At 42.3% G+C, this 27,952-nt stretch overlaps 1 protein-coding gene across 2 annotated transcripts; it reads left to right on the top strand.

The window, feature by feature from the left end:
• The first annotated feature begins 13,928 nt into the window (after positions 1–13,928).
• On the top strand, positions 13,929–27,428 carry MED6 (mediator complex subunit 6). Of its 2 annotated transcripts, none has more exons than XM_083607435.1 (8): positions 13,929–14,077; positions 18,916–19,075; positions 21,180–21,271; positions 24,026–24,108; positions 24,741–24,849; positions 25,340–25,455; positions 26,241–26,268; positions 26,621–27,428. In XM_083607435.1, the coding sequence occupies exons 1-8, from the start codon at positions 14,056–14,058 to the stop codon at positions 26,749–26,751; spliced, it is 741 nt and encodes a 246-aa protein (XP_083463561.1). In that variant the 5' UTR covers positions 13,929–14,055; the 3' UTR covers positions 26,752–27,428. The 2 variants fall into 2 exon arrangements, with proteins under 2 accessions (XP_083463561.1, XP_083463560.1); XM_083607434.1 differs by having other exon boundaries at positions 14,047–14,303.
• The last annotated feature ends 524 nt before the right edge of the window (positions 27,429–27,952 follow it).

The following is a 27,952-nucleotide window of genomic DNA, read 5'->3' as shown; positions in this document are numbered from 1 at the left end:
TCTTAAACCAAAGCGTTCTTAAACCAAGGCATGTTTTCCCATAGCAGCAAGGGACTCAATTTACAAATGGAACACACTCAACAGGAAGCAGAACATGTTCTTATTCCAAGGCAAAGTTCACAAACCAAAACACCTACTTCCAGGTTTGTAGCATTCTTAATCCAAGTTGTTCATAAATTAAGCTGTTCTTAAACCAAGGTACCACTGTATATACCACTCTATACCCAGAGGTTTCAGGGTGGTTCACAGAAAAGATCACAATATATAAAATAAAAATATGAACAATAACCCAATAACGCCCCCCAAAAGAGCCACATTTTAAAAGGGTATAGGATGTCAATCAGGTCAACCAAAGAAACGGTTTTGCCTGGCGCCTAAAGGTGTGTAATGAAGGTGCCAGGTGAACTTCTCTGGGGAGAGCATTCCATAGACGGAGAGCCACTGCAGAGAAGGCCCCGTTCTCGTGTTGCCACCCTCTGGACCTCTCAAGGAGGAGGCACACAAAGGAGGGCCTCAGAAGATGATCTCAGGGTCTGGGTAGGTGCATATGGAAAGAATTTTATTTCTTCTCTTTCTTTTCTAAAGATGTAAAAAAGAGAGCAAGAGGAATTCAATCTCACACTTTAAACAGTCTTACAGAACAATCCACTTCCTAAGTCGCGAAGATGTGTTGCTGTATTTAGCCCCATTCACATGCTCATTCATGTTGATATGAATGTGTGAAAGAAGAGGATCATGGCTACTGAATCTGATTGCTATGTGTTCATTATTCAAACTTCTGAACAGAGTCAGGTGCATATGTCACAGCATGAGTGTCTCCTGCAACAATACAAAATAAACCTGTACCAGCTCCAGATGTACACATCTTAAATCACAGATGGGGAACCTGTGGCCCTCTGGATGTCTCCCATCAGCGCCATCACTCATGGCCAGTTGGAGTTCTAGAGGGCCCAAGGTTCAGTTGGTACAACTGAAGCTAAACTCTGCCCTATCATAATCTTTCCCATCCTTGCTCTTGTCTTCACCTTCCCCAGCACACATTTGTGGTCCTTCTGTTGACTCTTGCCCTCTCACTGCAGTCAAATTATTAAAACATATTGCAGGGGGAAAGCAGCATAGATCTGTATTTTGACAGCTTGAACTGCATGCCTGGAAATTATGTTCTGGAAGGACTTCTCAAGCGGGCAACTCCATCACATGATTTCTGTAATAGCAACACGCACAGATTCTATTTAAATTCTCACGCGAGGCTTTTAGACAAGTTATTCAAGGGAGGGATGTGCCTGCTTTGCAGCTGAAAAGGTGCCAAGTAATGAATAAAGAAGCATAAGTAAGTATCGGTCACACTGGACTTCCTCTCCCCAAAGGGATAAGGACACACTGGAAGTCGAGCATAAAAACCTCAAGGGGGTGTAGCGTGTTGAAAGGGATGCAATGGGAGGGTTCTCCTGGCTGCGGGCTGTCCAAGTGGGTCCTCAGAGCTCTTAACAGCATCAGGGCCTGTCCTCAAATTTGCTTCCCCACAGCAGAAGGTATGAGTGACTGAAATTCAGAGACATGGAGCAGTACGGAAAGAGAGCTCACCAGGGTGGCACTCACACATCTACAAAGTAAGGGGGGAGATGAATCACACATGAGTTTGCGTAACATGCTAATTTAGATGTATAGATGTGAGTCTAGAAATATTGGAGAAGGCAGTGAAAAGCTTCTGGGAAATGATATATAATGAGATGAAAAAGATGTTGAAATATACATTTATATTAAAAAAAACACAGAAGCATTTTTGCCTGGCATTGTAGGGGAGGATATTAACAAACAGGATAATAAACTGTTTTTATATGCAATAACGGCAGCAAGAATCAATCAATCAATCTTTATTACGGTCCAAAGACCCAACAAATCATTACAAATCAATACACAATTCATACAGCCTACCTCCAGGTTAATCAAGCATTTTGTTTAGAATATAGGGCTCATTTGTTCTTGCAACCACCGATAAAAACTTTTCCCCTGCTAACGTTCTAGCATTTGTCCGGTCTTCCAGTAGGAACCTGACATAGTGAGCCTCTGATTTTCCCGGGAAAGGTACCAGCAAGGGTAATATCAGTTCAGCCCTGGCCTGCTCATATTTTGCACAATGCAACAAAATATGATTTGTGGAATCGATGTCTTGAGCACACGAGCAAAGTCTGTCCTGGTAGGGAACTCCTCTCAGGCAGCGAGAATATTACTGGCACATAAATGGAAACGAAGAACTACCGACGAAAGAAGAATGGCAGACGAAATTAATGGACTATGCAGAATTAGACAAGATGACAGGAAGGATCCGAAACCTGTGGGACCAGAGATTCTCAGAGGACTGGAGTAAATATCTGAACTATTTGAAAAGCAATGGTAATAAACAGATTACGCTAGTAGGACTTCAATAAGTTTTGTAAGGAGGATTATGCGAAGTATTGCAGAGAAGATTATGAAGAGTTATTAGTTTAGGATTATTAAAAGTAATAGAGAAATTAAGAAATGTAGATTAAGTGATAAAGGTTGAAAAATCTTCAGATGTGGTTGATGGAAGGCCAAAACATTGTATAAGATAAGAAAGTATATGATATGATTTTTGGAAATTATTTGTAAATATCTCCCCCCCCCCATATATAAAGAAATATTGGAAAAGGCAGTAACCAGGCGCTCAAACTTCCTCAGATGATCAACTTCAAGGCTTGTGCTTACGGTTCTTTAGCTTTAAACTAGACTCACAGTTTGTGCAGAGGGGAAAGTGTAGGCAGAGCAGGAGTTGAGTACTTCTCTCCCACCAGACAATTCTCCATGACACTCACACCATGCAACTCACCAGTCCAGTGTTTTAAACCACTCTGGTGTCTTAGTGCCTGTCCAATTGCTTTGGCTAATTTCCAAAGATGTCCTCACCTCCAGATCTTTTTATAGCTTGGGATACAAAAACTACTTGACATGACTGAGTGCTTTGGCTGCATCCATGAAGACGAGAAAAGTGCCAATAATGTATTTCTGGGAATAGTGAAACACTGTGAGTAATCTTATAAAATTATCTGGCCATTTGTCATTTCAACGCTCTTTTGCAGCCTTCAGTGATGAGCATGCATGCCACAGATGTTCCACGGTGCTGAAATGCCAAAAGGCAGGGATCCCTATTTGGCAATTTCCACCAAACGCCGCTCCCCTGCCCCACCCCTGAGGCCAGCAGAGGAAGCTCCCTAGCGCAGCCAATCCCTATTCAGTGGGGTTCACTGATCAACTGATTAGAACTCCCAGAAAGCCCTTCTTGCTGGCATCAGAGACCTGGATTCAAATGCTGACTCACAAATGAAACTCATTGGGTGACTTTGGACCTAACCTCACAGGGTATTGTTGTGAGGTTGAAATGGGAGGAAGATCCACTTATGTCACTCTGATTTCTATGGAGGGAGGTGAGATATTGTATAAACTGGAAGGTGGCCCTGCAAATTTAGTACTGTTAAGCTCCAAATACCATTGCCAAGATATAATGAACAGTCTGTTATATGTTGTGAATTAGTGTAGCACAGTCACTCAGAAAGTAAGCTGTGAACCAGGTAGCCATTGTTCTAACTTCACTTTTACCATGAGTTCACTTGGCGATCTTAGCTTGGTGCTCTCTGCCTCAGGTCTTATTAGCAATGTAGGGATAATAAAAGGTCCCTGGGTGGTTAAGTCCAGTCAAAGGTGACAATGGGGTTGCGGCGCTCATCTCACTGTCAGGCTGAGGGAGCTGGCGTTTGTCCACAGACAGCTTTCTGGGTCATGTGGCCAGCATGACTAAAGCACTTCTGGCACAATGGAACACCGTGATGGAAACCAGAGTGCACGGAAATACTGCTTAACCTCCCGCCACAGCAGTACCTGTTTATCTACTTGCACTGGTATGCTTTCAAACTGCTAGGTTGGCAGGAGCTGGGATAGAGCCAATGGGAGCTCACCCTATCGCGGGGATTTGAACCGCCGACCTTCTGATCAGCAAGCCCAAGAGGCTCAGTGGTTTAGACCACAACGCCACCTGCCTGTACTGACTTGCAGTATGTCTCTGAATGACAGTTGCTGGAAGCTGCAGGAAGGGAGAGTGCTGCTGGGCTCAGGTCCTGATTGTGGGCTTTCCTGAAGTATTTGCTTGGCCATGGTGAGAACAGGATGCTGGACTAAAAAAGGCCACTTGTCTGATCCAGCAGCCTCTTCTTTTGTTTTTAGGAGATGCATGAAACAGTGTCAATGTGCTAAGCCAGTGTGGTGTAGTGGTTAAGAGCGGTAGATTCGTAATCTGGTGAACTGGGTTCACGTCTCCGCTCCTCCACATGCAGCTGCTGGGTGACCTTGGGCTAGTCACACTTCTCTGAAGTCTCTCAGCCCCACTCACCTCACAGAGTGTTTGTTGTGGGGGAGGAAGGGAAAGGAGAATGTTAGCCGCTTTGAGACTCCTTCGGGTAGTGATAAAGCGGGATATCAAATCCAAACTCTTCTTCTTCTTCTTCTAATGTATTAATTTTATTTATGGTATTTTATACACCTATGAAGCAAATCCCGTGGTTACTTTACAAAAAGAAACCCCATGAAAAATAAAGAATGCAATAAAAATAAACTAAAGCAATGTTAATATAATATCTGTAGCAGCATAAAATAAACAGAAATAGCTATGAAACCAACCCAAGACACATAAAACCATCATAAAAAAAACAAGAATAGTAAATGTCACGGATTTAAAATGCACTAAAATTCAAAGGCTTGCGAGGAATAAAAAGGTCTTCACCTTGTGTTAAAAGGACCAGATGAACCTCTCTGGGGAGGGCTTTCTACAAATGAGTTGCCTGCACTAAGTCTTTGATGTCTTATAGATGCTAATTAACATAATTACCATTTTCTTCTGCCTTCCCTTTTTTCCTGTTTCTTAAATAGGGAAGTGAGAGCCCTGACCTGTATGAGAGTTGTTTGCCTATATAAATAAGTAATGTTCTGTGCTACGTTGCTTCCGTCCTCCTAGAAAAATACTGATTCTCTGCAGGTTGCAGAACAATTGCATTGCACAGAGAAGGATGAGTCTTAATCTGGTATGGAAAGCAGGAAGCCACTATGGAACTTTAATTATACAAATTAGGCTCTTTGCATAAGAGCAGGTTAGTTATGTACTTGGAACGCATTTCTTTTTCGTGTACTGTGAGGCTAATTAATTACACGCACCCCCGCCCCAAATTATTCCTGTTCTAAATGCTAAGCAAACGGCCCCATCTGGCCCTGCAGAGAGAATTCCACCACATGGAAATTCACTGATGTGTGCAAAGCATTGGAAAGCACCCATCTGCATCTCAGGGGCCTTTCCCTCACCTCTCATACTGGATTGTTACCAGCTCTGCATTTGGTGGATCAGCTGCCATCCACAGTATGGGCAGAATGGCGAAATGCCTGTTTCAAATCACATGCCCTTTTCCTGGCGATTTACAAATTCTGAGTTCGAGTTATCGTACTTTTCCATCTATAAGACGCCCCCATATATAAGACACCCCCTATTTTGGGGGACTGAAATTTCAGAAAATGGGGGGAGGGGATGGCAAAAAGTTGTTGAGCTTTTTTGGGGGAGGATTACTGAGAGCTGTTGAGCTTTTTTAAGGAAAATCGCTACATGCATCGCAAAATCTGCCTCCCGTCTGTCTCCTCACCAGCAGAAGCTGCCAATTGCCCGCCCAATTGCCGCACCATCGGCCAATCGACACCAGCCATTGATGCAGCAACCAATAACACGCACAATAGCTGCTGACAGCCACAGCAGCAACCAATCAAACGTCCACTCTATGTACTACCCATGTATAAGATGACTCCCACTTTTAAGCATGGTTTTAAAGGGGGCGGGGACATTGTTTCTTTGTTGGAATATCAGGTATATTTGTATCTTCCCCCACCCCAATAGAATAGGCCAGGCCTTTGTGCCTCTATGCTAGTTTATGGCTTAGCCCCAAGGAGGTTGCCCTGGAGGCTTTGTTTCCCAAACTTTGGACTCCAGATGTTTTTGGAGTACAACTCCCATCATTCCTAGCTACCAGGACCAGTGCGTAGGGATGATAGGAATTGTAGTCCAAAAAAACACAGCTGGAGACCCAAGTTTGGGGAAACACTGGTTTTGAAGGATACCCTGTATTGTATCATGGCTCACTGAACAAAGACTGCACAATATCCCTGACTTTTGAAATTATATTGCTATAGATTGTTCTAACAATTAATAATTGGTAGGATTTTGATTATTTGGAGTACTGAAAGGAAGACTGCAGGACAGTGGAAAGGAGGGGCTCAGCTTTCTTTCTAAGCCAGGGCCTCACCTGGGATCAACATAACAAAAGGTATTGATAGCCCATCTGAGAGGAATTATTGGGCCTGACAAAACAGAAGGTTGCCAGGGTAACTGGGTGTGAAGTGACAGGAAAAGAGTCTTTAGAGGAAGGTGTGCTGGGAAGAAAAAGCGGAGAAAAAAGACTGACTGGGAGGGATGCCTTCGACTCCAGTGTTGCATTGCTGAGGAGAACAAGGCCAGCTTGAGATGACCATGCTATGTGAACTGGTTAATATATATATAGAAAGCTACCTTATAATGAGCCAGACCATTGGTCCATCTCTTCTTCTTCTTCTTTGGCAATCACTTGTAGCTGAGTAAGATTGTCTTCCATAAACACGGTTTTAACAATGAGTCCGTAAGTGACTGTGGAGGCCAATTCTGGATCCACCCGTCCTTCCACAGTGGGGACATTGGGTTCCGGGCGGGAGTTGATCACGGTGTGGATTTACCAAGCGTGCCTTCCTCTTAGCACGTTTTCCCCTTGCGTCCTGAGTTCAAGTGTCTTCAAAGCCCATGACACCTTTGGTAAAGGCTGTTTGCCAACTGGAGCGCTCGCAGGCCAGTGTTTCCCAGTTGTCGGTGTTTATACTACATTTTTTTAGATTTGCCTTGAGACAGTCTTTGAACCTCTTTTGTTGACCACCGGCATTATGCTTTCCATTTGTAAGTTCTGAATAGAGTAGTTGTTTTGGAAGACGATAATCAGGCATCTGCACAACATGACCAGTCCCACGAAGTTGATGTTGAAGAATCATTGCTTCAACACTGGTGATCTGTGCTTCATCCAGTACACTGATATTAGTTCACCTGTCTTCCCATGTGATGTGTAAGATTTTTCGGAGACACCATTGATGGAATCTTTTGAGAAGCTGGAGATGGCGTTTGTAACTGGTCCATGTTTCCCAAGCATACAGTAAGGTTGGTAGTAGAATAGCTTTGCAGACAAGCATTTTGGTTTCCCTGCGAATGTCCTGGTCCTCAAACAGTCTGCACTTCAATCGTGAGAAAGCTGCACTCGCAGAGCTCCTTACTGTCTATACTGATTGGCAGTGACTTGCCAGGGTTTCAGATAGGCACCTCTCCAAGACCTAGCTATGGGGCAGAATCCACAGGGAAGTTCTTCTGCAGAAGCCCCAATGGAAAAAGAAGTGCTCTTCTACATTTTGTCAAGTCTTGTGCAGGATAGGATCCTGCTAGGATTGTTTCCCAAGTTAATTGGTGTGGAAGGGGGAGGGGCATCTGTATTGTCTTCCTCAGGCACCAAAATGCCTTGGCCTGACCTTAGGGTTACACTCAAAATTACCAGAGTGCTTTATCGGGTTCACATGGCAGAGCCAGAGGCAAAAGTAGGCAGGACAGTTAATGTCAATTTCACTTTGATGCAGTAGACTAATGTCACTGGGAGGGGGGGGTGCACAGCAGGGCTGGTGAGGTACCGTATTTTTTGCTCTATAAGACGCACCAGACCATAAGACAAACCTAGTTTTTGGAAGAGGAAAACAAGGAAAAAAAAGCCCCAAAGAGCTGCACACATGCTCCACGCGACTCTTTAAAGGGAGCGCTGAGCAGAGCCTCCCACCTGCATTTGCTCCATAAGATGCACACATATTTCCCCTTCCTTTTTAGGAGGGGAAAAGTGTGCCTTATAGAGCGAAAAATACGGTATATGGCCTAAGGAGAGGGTGTGGCTCCAAGGGGCCAGATAGAGAAGCTTGGAGGGCCACAATTAGCCTCCAGGCCTGAGGTATAGCTATATATACCACAGACTGAAGTAGCACAAATTTCCCTTACACTAAGCAGGGAAGTTTGTTTAGCACATTCTGCAGTAACCCCCAGGGGCTTGTCAGGCAGCAGCTACAGGGCTCTGTTGCTCAACTCTTTTTCTGTAGGGGAATATCACAAAGATATGCAACCTATCTTTTCAACCTAGGTTAATTAGGAACAGTTTCCTCTGGCCATTTCTCACTAATTGCAGCAGGAGGGAGAACCCAATTAAATAGCCACTGGAAACCCTGAGGGAAAAGTTAGGTCTGCCCCCAGTCCTTGTCACATGCAATAACAATGAGGGAAAGGGAAGTACAAAGCTATATGGAAACCAGGGACTTGGCTAGACTGGTAAAGAAAAAGCGATTTACATGCATCATATGTGTGATATAACATTGTGCCACCAGATGGCAACGTGGTGTCCCATTTTTATCTACCCGTTTTCCCTGTTTAAATTTACAACTGAAAATTTACAAATTTAAAATGAAACGCTTCTTTGTTGTGTCTAGATTCAGCCCAGGGACACAATGTCTCTTCTCCAGATTGCCGCAAGCTATGGCTGCTTGTTCTCCCAGTACAACCTGCCCCCCATGCTTTTCCTGTGCATATGGATATAGAATATATAGGGGCACACTCAAAACAAAGGACATGCTTATTACGCCTGGTGTGGAGGCTGTCTGTGTGGGAGCAAACACAGAGGGGAAACATGCTGTGAGGAAAGGCCCTCACTACAAACTGCAAGGCACAGCTTTTTGGAAGTGGAAGCATGAGGGTGATGTCGTGTGATGCTTGAAGACATGAGGGCGAAACCTTCTGCCTTCTCAGCTGTGTAAATTTTTCTTCCCCTCAGTGGGAAAAAAGGTCATTAAATGGCTTCTAATCTCTTGCAAAAGCAAAACAACAGGCTGAGCTCCATATGCTGGTCACTTGGCAGTCTTGGAAGAGATAGCGTCAAAGAGGCGCAGATGGTGAAGAAACATATTACAGTGCGTATGAATGTTATCATGTATTACAGGGAGGGGAGCAGGGGGTGGAGGAGGAAAGGAAATTAGTGAGAGAGAAAGATAGAGGTTGGGGTTACCAGGCAACCAGAACTAGTAAAGAATAACATGAAAGGACAGCAGGGAGGAAGGCTTCAAAGCAAAGAACTGGCGGAGCAAATTAGATTTCTGGAAAAAGTGATTAATTTATTTGTCACATTCCATAGAAGGTTAGGAAATCCGTTGAAAATATATCACTGGTACTGAGGACCATGGAAATAAATGGACCAACAGGACACAAACCAAGATGAAAGTTAAGCAGAGGGCGGGGGCAATTTTGCTGCTCCACAGAACATAGATGGGAACATCCAGAGGTTGTTGAGCTCCAGCTTCCATCAGCTTTTATTTTAAGAAGCAAGTAATATTCTAAAATAACATATACCGCATACACACAACTACATAACATAGCCACATATCGTAATGCATCATAACATCAAATCCCAGGTGCAGGTGAGGGGAAGGATTTCTATATTATATAATTGCATTTCTCTGCCATTTAGGTCATCTTGGGGACTATCCTTTAAAGTAGCATCTCCCAGCTCTGGACTGCTATTGCAAATTTGAATGAACCTTTTATGAGTCCCATTTCTGGGTCTTTCTGGCTGGGGTTTTCTGATTAAGAAAAGGATTTCTTGTTTGTTTGTTTGTTTGTTTGTCTGTCTGTCTGTTTTTTGAAGCCTTGGCTGTGTATGTTCCCTTTACTAAACTGGTTAGAAATAGTTACAGAAAGGTAGCCGTGTTGGTCTGCCATAGTCAAAACAAAAAAATTTTTTTTCTTTCCAGTAGCACCTTAAAGACCAACTAAGTTAGTTCTTGGTATGAGCTTTCGTGTGCATGCACACTTCGTCAGATATACACAGTGTATCTGACGAAGTGTGCATGCACACGAAAGCTCATACCAAGAACTAACTTAGTTGGTCTTTAAGGTGCTACTGGAAAGAAATTTTTTTTTTTGTTTTGGTTAGAAATAAACTGTCCAATATTATTATCTGCTTTTGCAGATCATGGGGTGGGGCATTGTGAGAGATGGGATTTATTTAAGTAATTTCTAGAGTCCCCCTTCAGTATTCCCAGGGCAGTGTATAGTTGCTAATAAGCTTACAATAAAAAAGCATACAAACAAATAAAAGACATAGAACTAGTAGTCATAATACCAATAAAAGCCAGCAAGGCTATACTATAAAATGAAAATCAGTCATAAAACATGCTGAAATGCTTGTGCCCTATTTTTAAAGGTCTAATTCCTCTACATTTGAGAACAAGGAGCTGAGGCTGAGAGAGAATGGCCAAAGACAGCCTTGCAGTGCAGACCACTATAGCAATCTCCAGATTGCTGTTTCTTGAGGCCACCAGATGGAAAGGCAGAAACACCCTGGCACATCTCCACCATGTCTAAATGCAGTTCTGTCTGACAGCCTCTACTATGCATAGGCACTAAATTACCCTGCAGTTGTTTGAAACTCATTATCTATTGAAATGACCAGGGAATGACTTGCAACAACTCTGTAACACAAGTCCACTGTTAGTATCCGTTGCTGTAGAATAGGGCCCGTCAAACTACAACTCCCATCATGTTTATATGCTCAAAGCAGTTTAACATTTAAATAATAAATAATAATAAATTATCCCAGATTGTTGGCCATGCTGCCTGGGGCAAGGCTGAAGAGAGTTGTGGTCTAACAGCTTCTGGAGGGCACCACATTCGCTACCTGCAATATTGGGGCAGTGCTGGCTGCACATCAGTGGCTCTTGATAATCCCTCCGTATAGTTCAGTGTTATCCCTACAGAGAAATGGGTGGGCTGGGGCAGGTAACATATGGCCACTCTGTTGCAATATGGTGCTCTTGCCATTCACAACAGAGAATGACAGAGAGCCAAAATAATACAGAGAATAAGAGTGTTCCTTTCAAGTCCCCCCCATCTTTGTATAGCTTAATTTAAGGTAAGAATGAGAGAAGTTAATAAAGAGGACAACAAAATATAGATATAACCATTTTCTCCGCATCCTCCAATCAGTATCAGCAGAAACTAGAAAGTGACCAAGATCTGTTGCCAGACATAGAGAATCATAGAGGTATAGTAAGTGTTGCTTCCCAGGATGTTTCTAATTAGTCTTTGGTAGACATTGCCTTTCCCCATGATGCCCAGATGTTACAGGTGCTTCTGTAGCTTTTGAGGTCTGTAATTTAAACTTTGCTAGCAATGCACTTTGAAATCAAACATGAGCACTGATTAATCCCTACTCACCTCCACCTAAGAGATGCACCACAGGATATAATTATTGCTATGAAAGATTCTTGGATCAAAGACATGTAAGTGTCCACCATTATTTAGGCTGGAATCCTTTCCTATTTACCTGAGCATGACCCATTGAATTCAACAGGACTTACTTCTTAGTAGACATGGATAGGAGAATTTTTGAGAATGACCAGCCCTTTTGTCATTCTTATCTGCCATCATGAACTAGAACGAGATTATCAGCTTTGTTGGTCAATGATTTACAAAATACTTTTGAAGTTTGGAAGGCAGCATTCCTAAGTATTCTTCCTATGCCAGTAAATACAAACTATGTGCCATGAGGAAACTACAATCTGTCATGACAAATAAAATTTAAAAATAATGAAAGGCTCCTGTGAATTCAAAGTATTCACCGACCAATGGGCTTGCCCGCTGTGCCTGTATAATTCACTGATATGGTAATACCTACTTCCAATTAGCCTCTTCTGGGTTGGGATGCAATTAGGACAGGACTTTGGACAAAAGCCAAGGCCCTGGTCAGCAGAATTAGCAGGACGACCACCAAACTCAGCAGGGCTGGCCTATACTATTGTTATAAGCTTGTAGGTGCCAGATCTTTTAACCCCTGGACCCAGCAAATGTTAAAATATAAGCCAGGCTGGCTTCCTGACATAGCTGTCAACTTTTTCCTTTTCTTGCGAGGAATCCTATTCGGAATAAGTGAATTTCCCTTAAAAAAAGGGAAACGTGGACAGCTATGCTTCCTGATGAAATAATTCGCTGTGGAGATGGGCATTAAAAGGCGACAAAGGGCAAAGGCTCTATGCCAGAATAAAAATGGGAGGGGGCCTCTCTTCCAGCTTTGTGTCAGGTAGAAGACAAAAGGAGACTTTATGGAACAGAGTGGAGAGTTTAGAATGTTTTATATCATGTTTGAAGTCTGTTTGAATCCAAAGCTTCAGCTATGGAAGAAGCCAGAGTGTAATGCTGGGAGCCCCTCCATCACAGGCTCAGGCTGTGTGTGTGTGTGTGTGTGTGTGTGCGTGCGTGCACATGCAAATAAGCCATATATCATAAAGACACCACAGTCTCAGCTGTGCCTCATTTCCAAAAGGAAACAGGAACCCTGGGCAATCACCTGGACCCTGGGAATCTCTTGCTGCTCAGAGATTGGTATGGCATGCAACACTAGTGTCAGAAGTAAGAGATGACACAGTGCCATCTAAAAAGCTTCCTCCCACCCCCAAGACTATTAAACCTAGAGTCTGAAATTACCTAACTGTACCATTGTCTACCATAGATCAGTAGTCCTATCTCTGCACTGGATGTGATTTGCAAACCCAATAATTCTGATGTAGATTCTGGGCAATCCCCTACCTCTTGTTGTTCCTCTGCAGGTGCCACACATGCTTACCTCCTTTCATTCTGGAAGCACAGCTGAAAAAACACTGACTCAGCAACAGGGGTCTGGACAGTAGAATGATAATCATGAATACGAATTAGGAAACCTTAACCTATAAACACTTGATGAAATGCATTCAGGTCTGGGGAAAGTGTGTGTGCAACTTTTGAGAAAAAAATAGTGGTTACAGGTGTTAAGCAGCAGACAATCCATTCTAAGGCTGCAATCCTATATCCACTTATATTGGAATGTACCCAACTTAATTCAGTGGAACTTATTTTTGAAAAGACATCTCACTGTAATACCTCTCAAGAATGTACCCTAAAAGAACAGAGTCAGATCACAAGCAACGAAGCCAAGCCAACTAGTTTAGGGTGCATGGTTTCATTGGGCTCCATAGCACATTTTTGTAGAGTATTGGGCTTAAGATTAAATAGTTTGTAATTAGAGTGGCAGACCTTGGGGCCTCAAATTTCAGCCCCACATTTCATTCATCATAGTAGTGGCACCCCTGTGGCTCCGTGCCCAGTACAACCGAATCGGCCGTGCTCCCCTCAATCCACCTCTGTAATTAAGGTTGCCAATTTTTGTTGTTCATGAGTTTCTGCTTTTTTTTTTTTTACTTCAACAGTACCATATTTGAAATTTAGCAGACATGAGAAACGCCACCACTCCCTGGTCCTTATTTCCATGCCCCAAAACCTGGTTTCTGTAGTGTAAATGTGCTGTTGAAAGCATACACGTTGGCCTTTTCTTTTTTGGCGGGTTAGATTTGCAACCAACTATGCAATTATATACTTCATATGTGTTGCATTTGAAGCGCTGGTGTGTGTGATTTACTTTTCAGCGCAATCCTAACCACGTCGACTCAAGAGGTAAATCCTATTGATATCCAATGGGACTTGTTCCCGTGTGTGGAGCTAGAATCGCATCCTTAAACTTTTTTAATGTAAATCCTTAAAAAGACACCCTTTACTTTTCACTCCTAAATTTATATTTCACCCCCTTTGCTTTTTAGCGCTCATCAGGGGTGCGCAATCCTTCTGGAACCCCAAAACACAACCGCCTTAGTCCTCCAGTCGCTGAAGGAACAACTACGCATACTTCCCGCTCGGCTCTCTCGTCGCCGCTCTAGCCATTCGCTTCTCCTCATCTCCGAGGCTCGGCATCCTAGGCAACTTCTCTCTATGGTGCGGTGAGGTCATAGAATTGCGCCGGGGCGGATGCGACGCGCGGCGCTGAAACCATGGCGGCGGTGGACATACGAGGTAATGGAGACTGGATTCTTTTGCTTTACTGTATCTGCTTAGGCACCTTGTTTAAGGACAGGCCACTGACTCCCGGCTCCCTTCCCGCCCCGTGTGTCTCCATTTTGCCATCCATGTCCGCCAGGGCCCCTGAGGCAGATGCAAAAAGCAGGGTCGACAGGCGTCTGTCGTCTCCATAGGACTGGAAAGGAGTGGACGAAACCTTTGTGGGAGTCGCAGAATAAAAGTAATTCCAGTTATTTATTTATTTTTAAAGACTCAGTGGAATCAAGTGTCGTTGTCGTTTTTTTTAATAAGACTCCCAATAAGTCCTGCGCCCAAAGACATTGTAACATTGCGCCGATCTGCGGCTGAGATTAGAAGCGATGTTAGTGGCTTTAGGGCTTTTGAAATTATAAACATTATTCTGTTATCGAGAGAGTAGACAAAACAAGGAAAGGAAAGGAAAGGAAGGGAAAGGAAAGACGCTAATAACATTACAACTCGGGATCACCTAATGAAATTGCCAGGAGGTTCAGGACAAATTCGAAAGAAACAGGTCTTTCATAGCGAATAACGTGTTCACTACTCCACACTGTGGCAATAGTCACCAGATTCAGATGACTTCAAAAAAAGACTGAAACTGAATCAGAAAGGATTTCTGGGTTTGTACTCTTCTCAGTTTTATTTCATTACATGAGGACTATATATATCCTTGAGATTCTACCTAGAGTGGCATGTTGCCTGCAGTGTTATAAACTCAGATATATAAGTTAATTGCCGAATAGCACCTTAAACCTAGGTTATGGTTGCCGCAACAGAGTGTCTAGGTACCATTCCCCCCCCCCCCGATGAGATTTATTGTTATTATTAATATCCATTTGCGACTAGTGCGGGTCCAATTATGACCATGTGGAGATATCTGGATGCCAAGTTGGCAACTGATATCTCCATTTGACTGCCTCCCCTTTCTTACGCAGGTAATCAAAAGAGCTTATTTATTACATTTATATCCCACCTCCCCCCCCGCCAAGGAATACATGGTTTCCCCTGCTCCTCAGTTAATACCTACAACAACCCTGTGAGGTAGGTTAAGAGGCTGTGACTGGCCCAAGGTCACCCAGTGAGCTTCATGACTGAGTGGGGCTTTGAACCCTGATCTCCCAGATCCTAGTCTAACACTCTAACCACAACACCACACTGGCTTCCTAGAGTGCTTCTGCTTTGGGGCAGGTATATAAATTAAGTAGGCAAATAAATATGGGGAAAGCAAAATGTCACTTAGAGAAGGATCTGAAATACTTTCCTTGAAGCTTGAATTTGTTTTTGTTCTGGATTTTTAAAAAGTGTTTTAGTGTGTTGTAAACTACTTTGAGATTTTTTTAAAAAAATATAAAGCTGTATAGAAATGAAATGAATCATCATCATCTCCACAGGGGGCGGGGGATGGCACCTAGACATACCATTGTGGCAGTCACAACTCGGGTTTAAGGTACCATTTGGTGATTAGCTTATATATCTGATTTTCTAACACTGGGTGGGACACCAATGGGGTGGGATGACATGTTCCCATTTTGCATCATTTTTTGTTATAAGAATAACCTGAAGTGCAGACAACTTTGAGGCATTAAGCTTAATGTTTATTTTTGAAATGATTAAAACTGAATTTCTGACACCTCAAAGAAGAAGAGAATGATTACATTTGCACCTTGGAAGTCAAACAGAATCTGTTCCAGAAGTCTGTTCAACTTCCAAAATATCTGGAAACCAAGGTGCGGCTTCTGATTGGCTGCAGAAAGCTCCTGCATCCAGTAGGAAGCCATGGCAGACATTTGGGTTCCAAAGAACATTTGCAAACCAGAAGACTCACTTCTGGATTTGCGGCATTTGGGAGCCAAAACGTTCAACTTGCAAGGCGTTCAGGATCCAAGGTACGATTGTATTGATTAGGATTTCTTAGTCATTTTGAGTTGGCTATACAGTGGTACCTCTGGATATGAACGGGATCCGTTCCGGAGCCCTGTTCACACCCTGAAGTAAATGTAAGACGCGACTGCGCACGCGGGGCTCGCGTTTTTGCCGCCTCCATGCACGCGCGTGACGTCATTTTGAGCGTCTGCGCATACGCGGGCGACGAAATTCTGTTACTTCTGGGTCACCGTGGAGTGCAACCCGAAAATATTCATCCCGATGCTACTTCAACCCGAGGTATGACTGTACAGTCATACCTCATGTTACGTTTGCTTCAGGTTGAGCATTTACAGGTTGCATCCTGCGGCGACCCAGAAGTACTGGAAAGGGTTACTTCCAGGTTTCGGCGCTTGCGCATGCGCAGATACGCAAAATGACATCATGCGCAGAAGCGGTGAATCATGACCCGCGTGTGTGCAGACGCGGGTTGAATTCTTTTCAGGTTGTGAACGGGCCTCCGAAATGGATCCCGTTGGCAACCAGAGGTACCACTGTAGTTACTTTAAGAAGTATTTAGAAATAGCAGTCAAAGCTAGTCTTTCCAAGTCATTCTGTTTGACACTGATTTTTGCAGGTGTCATGCTAATATGTTGCTGAACCTCTACGCCTGCGAAATCAGCATATGGCAGTGGCTTCGTGCCGTGCTGTGTAGGTGGAGATTTTCCACTGCAGGCAGATTCCTACTTTATTAATTAATTTCACAGGAAAGGTTCCATTGTTTCCACTGATATTCCCTAATGTGGGAATGCTTTCCCCCGTCTTGTATTGCACTTGAAGATAAAGGAGTGACTTTTTGAAGTGTTCCTGTATTTTAGTTTGTACTACAGTGGTACCTCGGGTTACATACGCTTCAGGTTACAGACTCCGCTAACCCAGAAATAGTGCTTCAGGGTAAGAACTTTGCTTCAGGATGAGAACAGAAATAGTGCTCCGGCGGCGCAGCAGCAGCAGGATTAGCTAAAGTGGTGCTTCAGGTTAAGAACAGTTTCAGGTTAAGTACATACCTCCGGAACGAATTAAGTACTTAACCCCCAGGTACCACTGTATGGGTAGAAGCCCACAGTGAACAGATATACTAAAGAAATATTGTGGATAGGTATTGCTGAATCTGTGGCATCTGTGGTTTCATTAATTCCCACATTTTAATCTGCTTTTATGAAAGAAGGTAAATTGCTGCATTGAGAGAAACCTTTCTCTATAGCAGTAGAATGGAGCAAGGCACATTTACATAATAATAAGGCCATCTCTTTGCTTGCCTCTGCTTTATGCAAGAGTTTGAGCAGCACATTGTTGATGCAGCATATGTATTATTCATAGCCCTATTTATGCTGCATTAATCATGGTTTCCTAAGCATCTAGATATGCTTTCTATAAGATTGCTGAAAAAATGTAAAGTGGTACTTCGGTTTTCGAACGTCTCCGTTGACGAACATTTCGGTTTACGAACGCTGTACACCTGGAAGTAAATGCTTCAGTTTTCAAACACACCTGAGAAGTTGAACATGCCACGTGGCTTCCGCTGAGTGCAAGATCCTGCGGCCTAGCTGTCAACTGTTGAGTCCTGATCACCCACGCAACACGGAGGTGATATTTGGGCTTATTTGGTGACTGTGCAATCAATCTGTGCTCGTCTCATTTCAGGAGCTCTCTTGCAACCAATTTGTTTTTGTGACTGTGCAATCAATCTGTGTTCACTCAAACTTCCTCTCCAGTCAGACATGCACCTTAGAATAGTTGCAGTGGAAGTCCTGGGTTTGCAAGTAGTATTGGTGGAAACATATTACTGTATGTTCCTGCATCGTTTCTGACACTTCTGCATACCCTTTTATCTTGCACTATGGATACATTTCCTGCATTGGAAGCTGTGTTGGAAACTCCCATTGTTCTAGGTGCTTTTTGCGAAAAAGAATTTCATTAGAGCAAGCAGTTTCTGAGCTCTGGGTGCAGTACTGCACCTAATATTTCAGATTAAAACTGCACAGTGGAAGGAAAGGAGGACTTTTTTCTGCTTCCCCGCTTGTAGGCTATTCTCTGAAGACTGGAGAAGAGACCCTCTTAAGAATATTAGGACGGCAGGCAGGGGAAGCATGGCTTTGTTTTTTGCAGCCTTCAGATGAGGACTAGACCATGTGAAAAACGAATATAAGATTTTAGCTTCAGTTCATTCATTTTCAGCTTTGTATTCCAGTTATAAAAATATGTGCCTAGATATTCCATTGTTGGGCCCATAACGTAGGTTTAAGGTGCCATTTAGCGCCTAGCTTTCATATCTCAGTTTCTAACACTGATTGGAAGTCAAGTGGAACTTCTGTGATTCCCACTGTGGTTTAAAATGGTTGTGCTTTGGCTCCAAACTTTCTTCATCCACTTTCTTAAGCATTGAGAAGTATCGCTACACTTGCCTTGCTGCAAACCCCATATCAAAGCCAGCACAGAGGACATGTTCTGCATATTAATTTAGTGCTTCCTCAAACCTTACTTTCTACATTACATTTTAAAAATAACTGTTTCACCTTTAAAACTTGTGTGCTTCGTCCCTTCTTGAGACTTCCAGGTATAGGGCAGTATACAAATTCAACAAACAACAGCAACAACTAAAGTTTTATACAAAGTTGAGAGATTGACTACCCTTTAGAGAAAGTCTGCCAACTTCCTGGTGCTTGAAACCAGTTCCCCATAGAGCAGGTCCTTGGGGATCCTGCCATACTCTGAGCTCCAAGCACCCATTGAAGCAGGTGGATAGTGGTGGACCAGCATTTTATTGACCAGGGCTGCTCGGCTTAAGGTGGGCAGTAGCTGACCAGTGAGACACAATCTCTCACACTGATGAAGACTATCGCTATTGTAACTATACTTGTGCTAACCATTCATTTTTCTTTCTCCTCCAGATAACCTCTTGGGAATTTCCTGGGTTGATAGTGCTTGGATTCCAATATTAAACAGTGGAAGTGTGTTGGATTATTTCTCAGAGCGTAGCAACCCATTCTATGATCGAACGTGCAACAATGAAATGGTCAAAATGCAAAGGCTATCGCTGGATCACCTAAAGTAAGTTACTGCTAGACATTGGTAAAGTAATCCTATAAAACAGGAATAGGGAATGTTCAGCCTACAGACCTGATTCATCCCAGCAGGTCTCCCTATTTGGTCCTATTTGTTTCAGGGACACCATGGCCAAGTGCTACAGCTCTCTTCATATATATGTTTGTTGGCATTGCTTGCAAGCCCTGTTCTCAAGCAGTTTCCAGTTTCCTGACAACCAACTGGCTGATGCGTGATTGGAAACTGCTTGGAGTGTGAGAAATGATGGCAAAGCTCCTAGTGCAGCTCTTTCCAAGTGCCCGACAGCCACCTGGTTGTCACGTGCTTTGGAAGCATTATGCAAGGGACTTAAACACCCACCAGTCACCTGATGTAATTATGACACCACATGATTGACAGAAGGATAGTCCAGCCCACCTTTCACAACTGGCCCGCTGGAGTGGGGAAAGAGGAGGGTCTGGGCTGTTGAGACTAAAAGTTTCCTCCTGCGGTTATAAAACGAGGTTTAGAATGGTAGTTGTCACCTGTGAAAAGTAAACACTACCAGCAATTGAAGTACTAAAGCCAGAGATGATAGAACTTTCCCCCTCTCTTTGTCCCTATTTTGCCTTGACAGCTGATTCACTTAAACTGCTTGCCCTGCCCTTTTATATAAGCAGAAGACAGTTACCCAATTTGTCTTGTGCTATGGATGAAATATGGGTTCACCGATTCTGGCTTATGTAAGATTAGAGAAATGCCTGTTAACTGGTGGTCTTCTGAAAATTTCTTATTCTGTTTTGAAATGGTAGGTGTTGAATGACTAAGAAGATACTGTGTGTCAAAAGTGATTAAAGCATTTACATTTGTAATCTATTTTGTTCCATGCATATGAGAAATTGACAACCTTCCTGTTGATTATAGAATGCTCTGCAACACAGTTGTTTGCATATTTTAACATCAACTAAAGTTGAAGCTATAAAAGATTGTTTTAATTAATGTTAAATTAAAATTCATTTCAAGATGAACAACATCATAACTGTTTCAGATAATTTTTTCTATTGCTGTTAAAGGATAGCTTTATTAAGTATATTCAAAATAAACAATGAACAAATATATTTATTGGGAAAGACATACTAATGAGCCCAAGGAAGCAAGCACTGTTTCTGTTTTAACATTGGAAAAAGAGCCTAGAGAGTAATTTAAGTGGTCTCATTAGTAAGCAGTTACCTTGAAATCTCCTTTGTCTTTTATTTCTATTTGCTCTGAAAATGCTGTACAATAAGATAACTCTTTTATTTTTGAATATGCTGAAATTTCCTAATGAAGTCCTTGTTAGTACAATTTGTGGCTGCGATCCTTTATAGTGTTGCACTTCTAAACCTGCAGAGATTCAGAATCCAATAACCACACTAATCAAATCCAAATATGAGCACTTGATTTTAAATCATCCTATGGTTCTGTGGGTTAAACCACAGAGCCTAGGGCTTGCAGATCAGAAGGTCGCGGTTTGAATCCCTGCGACGGGGTGAGCTCCTGTTGCTCGGTCCCTGTTCCTGCCAACCTAGCAGTTCTGAAGCACAAAGTGCAAGTAGATAAATAGGTACCGCTCCGGCGGGAAGGTAAATGGCGTTTCCGTGCGCTGCTCTGGTTCACCAGAAGCGGCTTAGTCATGCTGGCCACATGACCCGGAACCTGTACGCTGGCTCCCACAGCCAGTAAAGCGAGATGAGCACCGCAACCCCAGTCATCCGCGACCGGACCTAACAGTCAGGGGTCCCTTTACCTATGGTGATGTTAAGCTGTCGGTGAATTTGGTGGGAGTCCAGCTGGTGACAAATTTATTAAGGACAGCAGTATGTAACCCGATAGATTTAGAGCAAATAGATCCATCAGGTGACTGTCAGAAAATTACTAGGATCTAGGACAAGTTATTACATGATTTGGTCCAAGAGGGGCACACTTGGAAGTGTGCACTAGATGACCCTTTGGGTCTCTCCTAATTCTGTAATACTATGATTCTATAGGTATGATCAGTCAGTGGGAGACTTGTACTTTCAGTTGGCTTCTTTAGCCTCTACAATAAATAGTAGTCTTATCTCCTTGTTCAGTCTTGTCTTTATTCTTTCAGTCAAATGGTTGGAGTGGAATATATCCTTTTACATGCACAAGAGCCAATTCTCTTCATTATTCGTAAGCAGCAAAGACAGAGTCCGACGCATGGTAAGGATTTGCACAGTATTTTGTGGAGGACAAGATGGAAACAAATAACAAAAAAAAAGGATGGGTACGTTGCTTCCCTGTGCAGATGCAGTGCTCACATACAGAGGAATCTTCACAGGGCTAAGCAAATCTATGTTCTCCAACCTCCCCTCAGTGCACATACAGGAAGTGATTTGTTGTTTTTGAAGAACAAGAGGTCTCTGTATATCCCCATCCAGGCTTTCTGTTCTGCTTGATCAAGTGAACCTCCCTCTGGAGCTCTCATATCTTGAGCAAACGGGGAGGAATCTGGGCATACAGAAGGTGCATATTCCACCTCCAATTCCTCATACTAGTTTGTGGCTTTTTGGGGGGGCGGGGGGATGGACAGAAATGAGAATCCTGTGTTAGTGCTGTGCCCACACAGGAAAGGATCATAGCCTATGCATACTTCCGAATGCTCCACATGCTTTTGTTTTCCTGTTCACAGAAGCATAGGTAGAAATGTTAGCTCCTAGAATTCATGTTGTGGTTACATTTTCTTCCTGAATTTTGCTTTATGCTCTAATTTCCTTTTTGAAATAGTAAAAGAATGCCCCCTTGTGGCAAAAGGCAAATAGTGCTGGTAAAAACATGCCTATTTGCAGTCTTATGTTTTTAGCAGTGTTGATGACTTGTTATAACTATGTATTGCTTGTCATGTTTAACCTCTGTATGTAAAGAGGAGTAATTCCTCCTCACTGAGCAATAAGCCACTGTATAGTCAATCTTAAAAACAAAACCTGCAGTATATAACTCAATATATAATTATAAATAAAAACCAGGTGATGTGACAACCAACAGAACAACTTCTGAATGCAGTTGTAAAATATCATTAATAATTTTTGGAAGTTCTGTTTCACTAATGCATTAGAGTTCTTTGAGCATGTCAGCAAGCATATAGATAGATGTGATCCAGTTGACACAGTGCATTTGGACTTTCAAAACGTTTTAACAAAATACCTCACCAAAGACTCCTGAGTAGCTTAGCTCCCATGGAATAAGAGGGAAGGACCTCTTGTGGATCAGGAATTGGTTAAGGTGCAGGAAGCAGAGAATAAAGCCATCTAGAAAGTAGCGTCCCCCAAGGATAAGTATAGGAATCTAAATTTCTCAAGTTGTTTATGAATGACCCAGAGTTAGGGTGAGCAGTGAAGAGGCCAGGTTGCTGATGGTACAAAACAGCTTAAGGTCATTAAAACAAAAAGGGATTGCAGAGAGCTCCAAAAGGACCTCTCCAAGTTGAGTGAATGGGCAGTAAAATGGCAAATGCAATTCAGTGTAAACAGGTGCAGCCTGGAGAGCAGTACAGCAGCAATTTCCTATCTCATATACTGTGACTGAGTGAAAGTAAAAGCCAGATATAAAATAACATTAAAATTCATTTTACAAGTGCACACTCTCAGATATAAACAAGGTCTGTAGTCTGCAGGGATATAATCCAGACACAGATGCAGGTTTCTTTTCCTTTTCCTAGTGAACATTTGCATGTTTCATTTAAACACTCCCCAGGTATTCAGAAAAATGTAAGAAAAGAAAAGTAACAGGATTTTTAAAAAAGAATTTACAATAAGGCCTACATGCACACAAAGCAGTCCTGTAGGAACATAATGTTTGAAACCATTAAGCAGTCATTCATTTATTTCATTTTTTTCTATAGTTTTACAGCTTGTACCTTCTGTTTAAAAATTCTCTTAGGGCAGGGGATAGTGCAATCGCATAATAAAGAAATAATAAAAATACCCATAAGTAACAAGGATAAAAGAACAAAAGCAAAATGCAGCATGGCAATATTGCCAAGAGCAGACTAAAAAAAGCAGATTTTTTTAAAGGTCTAGGGAAAATAAAAAGGTATTTTAATAAAAAGGTAAAGTCATGAAAAGACACCATGTATCTTCACCATGTAGGAGATCTTGGAGACAATATTAACATGGACGGGTATGTGATGAAAGCATAGCAGGCGGCTACCGTAGGTGGATGTTTTCCCTTTTAAAAAATGGGGGGGGGGACAGACACACACTAAACACAGGGAGGAATACTCCTCTCCCTTGTTCTCGATATACAGCTCAGGTTGAGGCTTGCCTGTACAGTCGTACCTTGTTTTGCAACCAGGATCTATTCCGGAGCCCCTGCCACTAGCCAAAAAGGACGCAGGGCAAAGCGCCGCACCTGCGCACGTGCACAGAGCAGTTTGCACTTCTGTGCATGCGCAAAGTGCGATTTAGCGCTTCTGCGCATGCGCAAGCTGCAAACCCAGAAGTAACCCGTTCCGGTAATTCCGGGTTTGCCGCGGACGTTTGCCAGAATGGACGCTAGACGAGGCGGACATTCATGGAGGTATTACTGTACAGTCTCAAAATGTTTTCTTTCCCATGTTATTTTGCTCAAGTGTTGGGCTGGCAATAAAGCATGAGGAGAAAGGCATTCAATCCCGCCCCCCCCCCACCCGGCTTTCTTCATGTTTTAATCATGGGTTGAGATTTGCTCTAACCATTGAGTTTTTCTCCCCAATACTTGCTTCAAAAGTAAAAAAAGTGGAAGAAGACTGAGCCCCCACAAACTGAGCCCTACTGGGCCATGTGTGTGTGATCCACATATGAGAGAAATTAGGCACTCTGCTTGATTTTGGATAGTAGGCTTGAATGTCCCATGACCGATGTACCAAATACACTTGCAATTACAGTTGTTCATCTAGTGTTTTGGTAGCTGGACTAATGTTGTGCTTTTCTTTTATAGTTACCCCACTGGCTGATTATTACATTATTGCTGGAGTGATTTATCAGGCCCCTGACTTGGGGTCAGTTGTAAACTCCAGAGTGGTAAGTCTCTGTCCTGTATTCTTATAATGAAGGTATTAGCAATGCAAGTGCTTTGGGGGTTTTTCCCCTTGTTTGTCCTCAGGTTTGGGGTCAAAATGTGTGAAAAAAGGATCTCCACCTTTTGTGAAAAATGTATGTGTTGTAGGAAGTAAGAAGATTTACTGTTGTTCTGGACTGTTGACTTTTGAATGGTGTCTTGTTCTTAAGTTTAAGGTTGAATATGCCCTGTATCAGAATAGGTTTCCCCCCCTTAGAGGGAGTGTTCCCAAAGTGGGGTACCACATCTCAGAAGGCCCCCTCAATGGTTACCAACTACCTAACTTCAGAAGATGGAGATATTTGATCCCTGAAGATGTATATGTAGTAGAGAAATTACTTCTGAGCATGTGCAGACTACCTTGCATTTACTCCATGTGTTCCCACCTCCCAAGTGAAAGATCTGGCTCAATGGTATTATTCAATCCCCCTCCCAATCTTCCAGCCTCTGTGCATGAAGGTACAGGGAGATTCCACCCCAAACTCAGAGTACTGGACTACCTATGTATAATGGCATTTATTTTGTGAGTTGGCTGGCTAAAATATAGCACAATGTGGGAAATCATGTATCTTGTTACAAACTTATTTTTTTCAAGCTCAGTGCAGTACATGGAATCCAGTCAGCTTTTGAAGAAGCCATGTCCTACTGCCGCTATCACCCTTCGAAAGGCTATTGGTGGCATTTCAAAGATCAAGAGGAACGAGGTAGCATTCTAGGCTTTAAAATACATGCTCTTTCTCCTTTGATAGAAATTGTGGGCTTGGGCTTGGTGTGTTGACTTCTCTGAAATGCCTGTCTGTTCTGCTGGTTTATAAATGAATGAATGAATGAATGTACCACAGGAGTTGGAAAGAGTTAAAACATTCCAGAAAAGTAATGGTGTCAACACAGTGTCATTTTAGGTGTCTGGGCATGTAGGATGGGGCACTGTTGATGGAAGTGAACGTTTACATTAATTTAATTCTGCAGGGATACCAAATCAATTGAAGGAGCTTAGGGAAGATATAAAGTAAGCAGAAGGGAGAAACCTTTCTGGAAAGTTGTAGAAAATTAAATGTTAACTTCTGCTGCAAAACTAACCAACCAAAGAAGACAAGAAGCTTTATTTTGTAAATGAAGAATGGACACATAAAAGAAAGTTAAAAGTTTATGTTCTGATGGGATGCTTCATTATAATCTCTAAATTATTTTCAGATAAAGCCAAACCCAAAGCCAAAAAAAAGGAAGAACCAAGCTCCATTTTCCAGAGACAACGTGTAGATGCATTACTCCTAGATCTGAGGCAAAAATTTCCCCCGAAGTTTGTGCAGGTATTAGTTGGGCTAACACTTTAACTGATAATACAGTGGTACCTCGGGTTACAAACACCTTGGGTTACAAATACTTCGGGTTACAGACTCCGCTAACCTGGAAGTAGTACCTCGAGTTAAGAACTTTACCTCAGGATGAGAACAAAAATTGTGCGCTGGCGGCAGCAGGAGGCCCCATTAGCTAAAGTGGTACCTCAGGTTAAGAACTGTTTCAGGTTAAGAATGGACCTCCGGAACGAATTAAGTTCGTAACCAGAGGTACCACTGTACATCAATTGGATGTATTAAGGTTATGTACTGTAGGTGTTAGAGCTGTCATTCAAGCCTAAAGGTTGGCATCTGTTATGGTTGGCATCTTCAGCCTATTTATTTATTGAATTTATATACTGCCCTATACCTGGGGGCATCTCTTGTTAGCTGGTTTCATATGTTACTTGATTTTTTAAAGTGTGATTATTAAAAGTGATATAACTTGATTTTCCTGTGCAAAAATGTAATTTGGAAATCTCTTGTGTAATGAAAGCCATTGCACAAGGCTATAGATTTGGCTTCTGCAAAATTAAGTTCTGCCTCAAAAACCTATTATTTGAGAGTGTCAACAAGCATATACATAGACAGAAGTTGTCTAATTGACATGCTGTACTTGATTTTTTTCAATTAAAAAAATCAACTAAATGGTTTTTTATATAGGGCAGCAGTTCTTAGTAGGACAATAGCAAGATCATGCCAAAGCCAGATGCATGTATTTTTTTATTAGTGACTGTTTTTCTTTTTCCTCTTCACAGCAAAAGTCTGGAGAAAAACCCATTCCAGGTGAGAATTCAGTCATTGTTTTTAAACAGAACCAAATCCAAAGACATTGCAGTTTTCTTTTCAGCTGAGGCTTATGAGAATATTGCCACTATCTAAGGTCATGTTCACTATAGAGAGTGAGTGGGGAAAGATAGAGTGAGATCCCCTGCGCTGGGACCCTAAAAAATCACCACTTTATTTATAAACATTCTGGGTGCAGGAAACTATGATTCTCCAGTATGAATAGAAAATCTGAATGCAGCAATTCAAGTTACTGCTTTATTCTGGCAGTTTTGCATTGGAAAACAATCTTACAGAAGAATCAGATATATAAAGTTGTTAGAATTAGATTTTCTTGGTTTTATTTTTCCAGTGGATCAGATCAAGAAGGAGCCAGAGCCAACCCCTGAAGCTACAAAACAAGAGGAGAAGGACACGGCTAAGATCACCCAACAGAGCACCAGCACCAAAGGACCGCCAGAGAAACGGATGAGACTGCAATGACAGAAGGGAAGATTATACTCTTGGACTGCAATACAGCAAGGAAAGGAATGACAACTGTGTGGTGGACTTTTGACATTTCAAGGCTCTTTTCTTTTGAACTGTTAGCTACAAACCTATAGCTACATAAAGGAAGAAATAGTTTGGCCTTTTCCCTATTTTAATATTGAAGGCTGTATTTCATCTAGTGTACCTAACCCCCAGTGTCATGTCTTTGGCTAGAAACCTGTCCTCTTTTAATAAGCTTAGACCTTGGAAAAAGATGCTTCAGCAAAGACCATCAAGAAAAAACAAATGCAAAACTAGCTAATTCCTTGATCATTATCTTCCTTTTACCCCTCTTTTTTACATGTACTACAGAATAACAAATGTGTGGCAGGATTATATGAAGAAATGAGCAAGTTATGCTTTGGGCTTTGAAGAAAGGTGTTGGCAGGAGATGAAAATATTTTCAAAACTGTTTTACAGAATCCATATAATTGGAAGTGAAACGTAGGCTGAAATTTCAGAATTTTCTTGGTAACTATCTCAGTAAATAACATAATTGGAACAATCACTCTCTTTATAAGCTTTTGAGTCCATAATGCTTTATATATCAATAAAGTTTTACCTTTGTTAATTTTTCGTAACTGTACAGTGTAATGTTGAAATAAACTCAGGTACTCTGGTTTTTGAACATATATATATTGTATTTACTCCTGACTCTACCCCATATTATCCTCTAATTAAAGTTGGTGAGAGAATAAGTTGCACTTAACATCTTGGCCACATAATGAACTTATCATATTGTATTTGCCTTTTGTAATTTGACCTGTTTATTATGGTTAATGTCAGGGCAAGAAATAATATATAAGAAGTTGAGCCTTTTATGTAATTAGCATTGCCCCAGATACTGTATTTTTCGCTCCATAAGACACACTTTTTTCCTCCTAAAAAGTAAGGGGAAATGTCTATGCGTCTTATGGAGCAAATGTGTGGTCCCTGGAGCTGAATCACCCGAGTGCAGTGTGCGCCGTTGCCACACCCTCCTGGGTTGCCGACAGCCTCTCCTTTCCCCTGGGAAGGTTTGGGAGTGGTGGGCAAGCTGTGCACTGTTGCCCCACACTCCTGGGCTGCTCTCTTTGAGAGAGGCTTTGCGAATGGACTCCCCTTTCCCCTGATGGCTCTGGGAATGTTGGCCGGAGGATGGCGAGAAGAGGCAGCT

Source organism: Podarcis filfolensis (genome assembly GCF_964270895.1).
Source record: "Podarcis filfolensis genome assembly, chromosome: 1".
NCBI classification, from domain to species: domain Eukaryota; kingdom Metazoa; phylum Chordata; class Lepidosauria; order Squamata; family Lacertidae; genus Podarcis; species Podarcis filfolensis.
The sequence above is the reverse complement of the archived record's forward strand: the minus strand, read 5'-3'. Positions and strand labels throughout refer to the sequence as shown.

What these genes read in the sequence shown, in the direction of transcription:
- MED6 (XM_083607434.1), top strand. Translation starts at nt 14,216, where the DNA reads ATGCAAAAAGCAGGGTCGACAGGCGTCTGTCGTCTCCATAGGACTGGA. An exon ending in AAGACAGAGTCCGACGCATG is followed by an intron (nt 21,272 to 24,025) that starts GTAAGGATTTGC and finishes TTTCTTTTATAG; the next exon opens with TTACCCCACTGGCTGATTAT. An exon ending in TTCCCCCGAAGTTTGTGCAG is followed by an intron (nt 25,456 to 26,240) that starts GTATTAGTTGGG and finishes TCCTCTTCACAG; the next exon opens with CAAAAGTCTGGAGAAAAACC.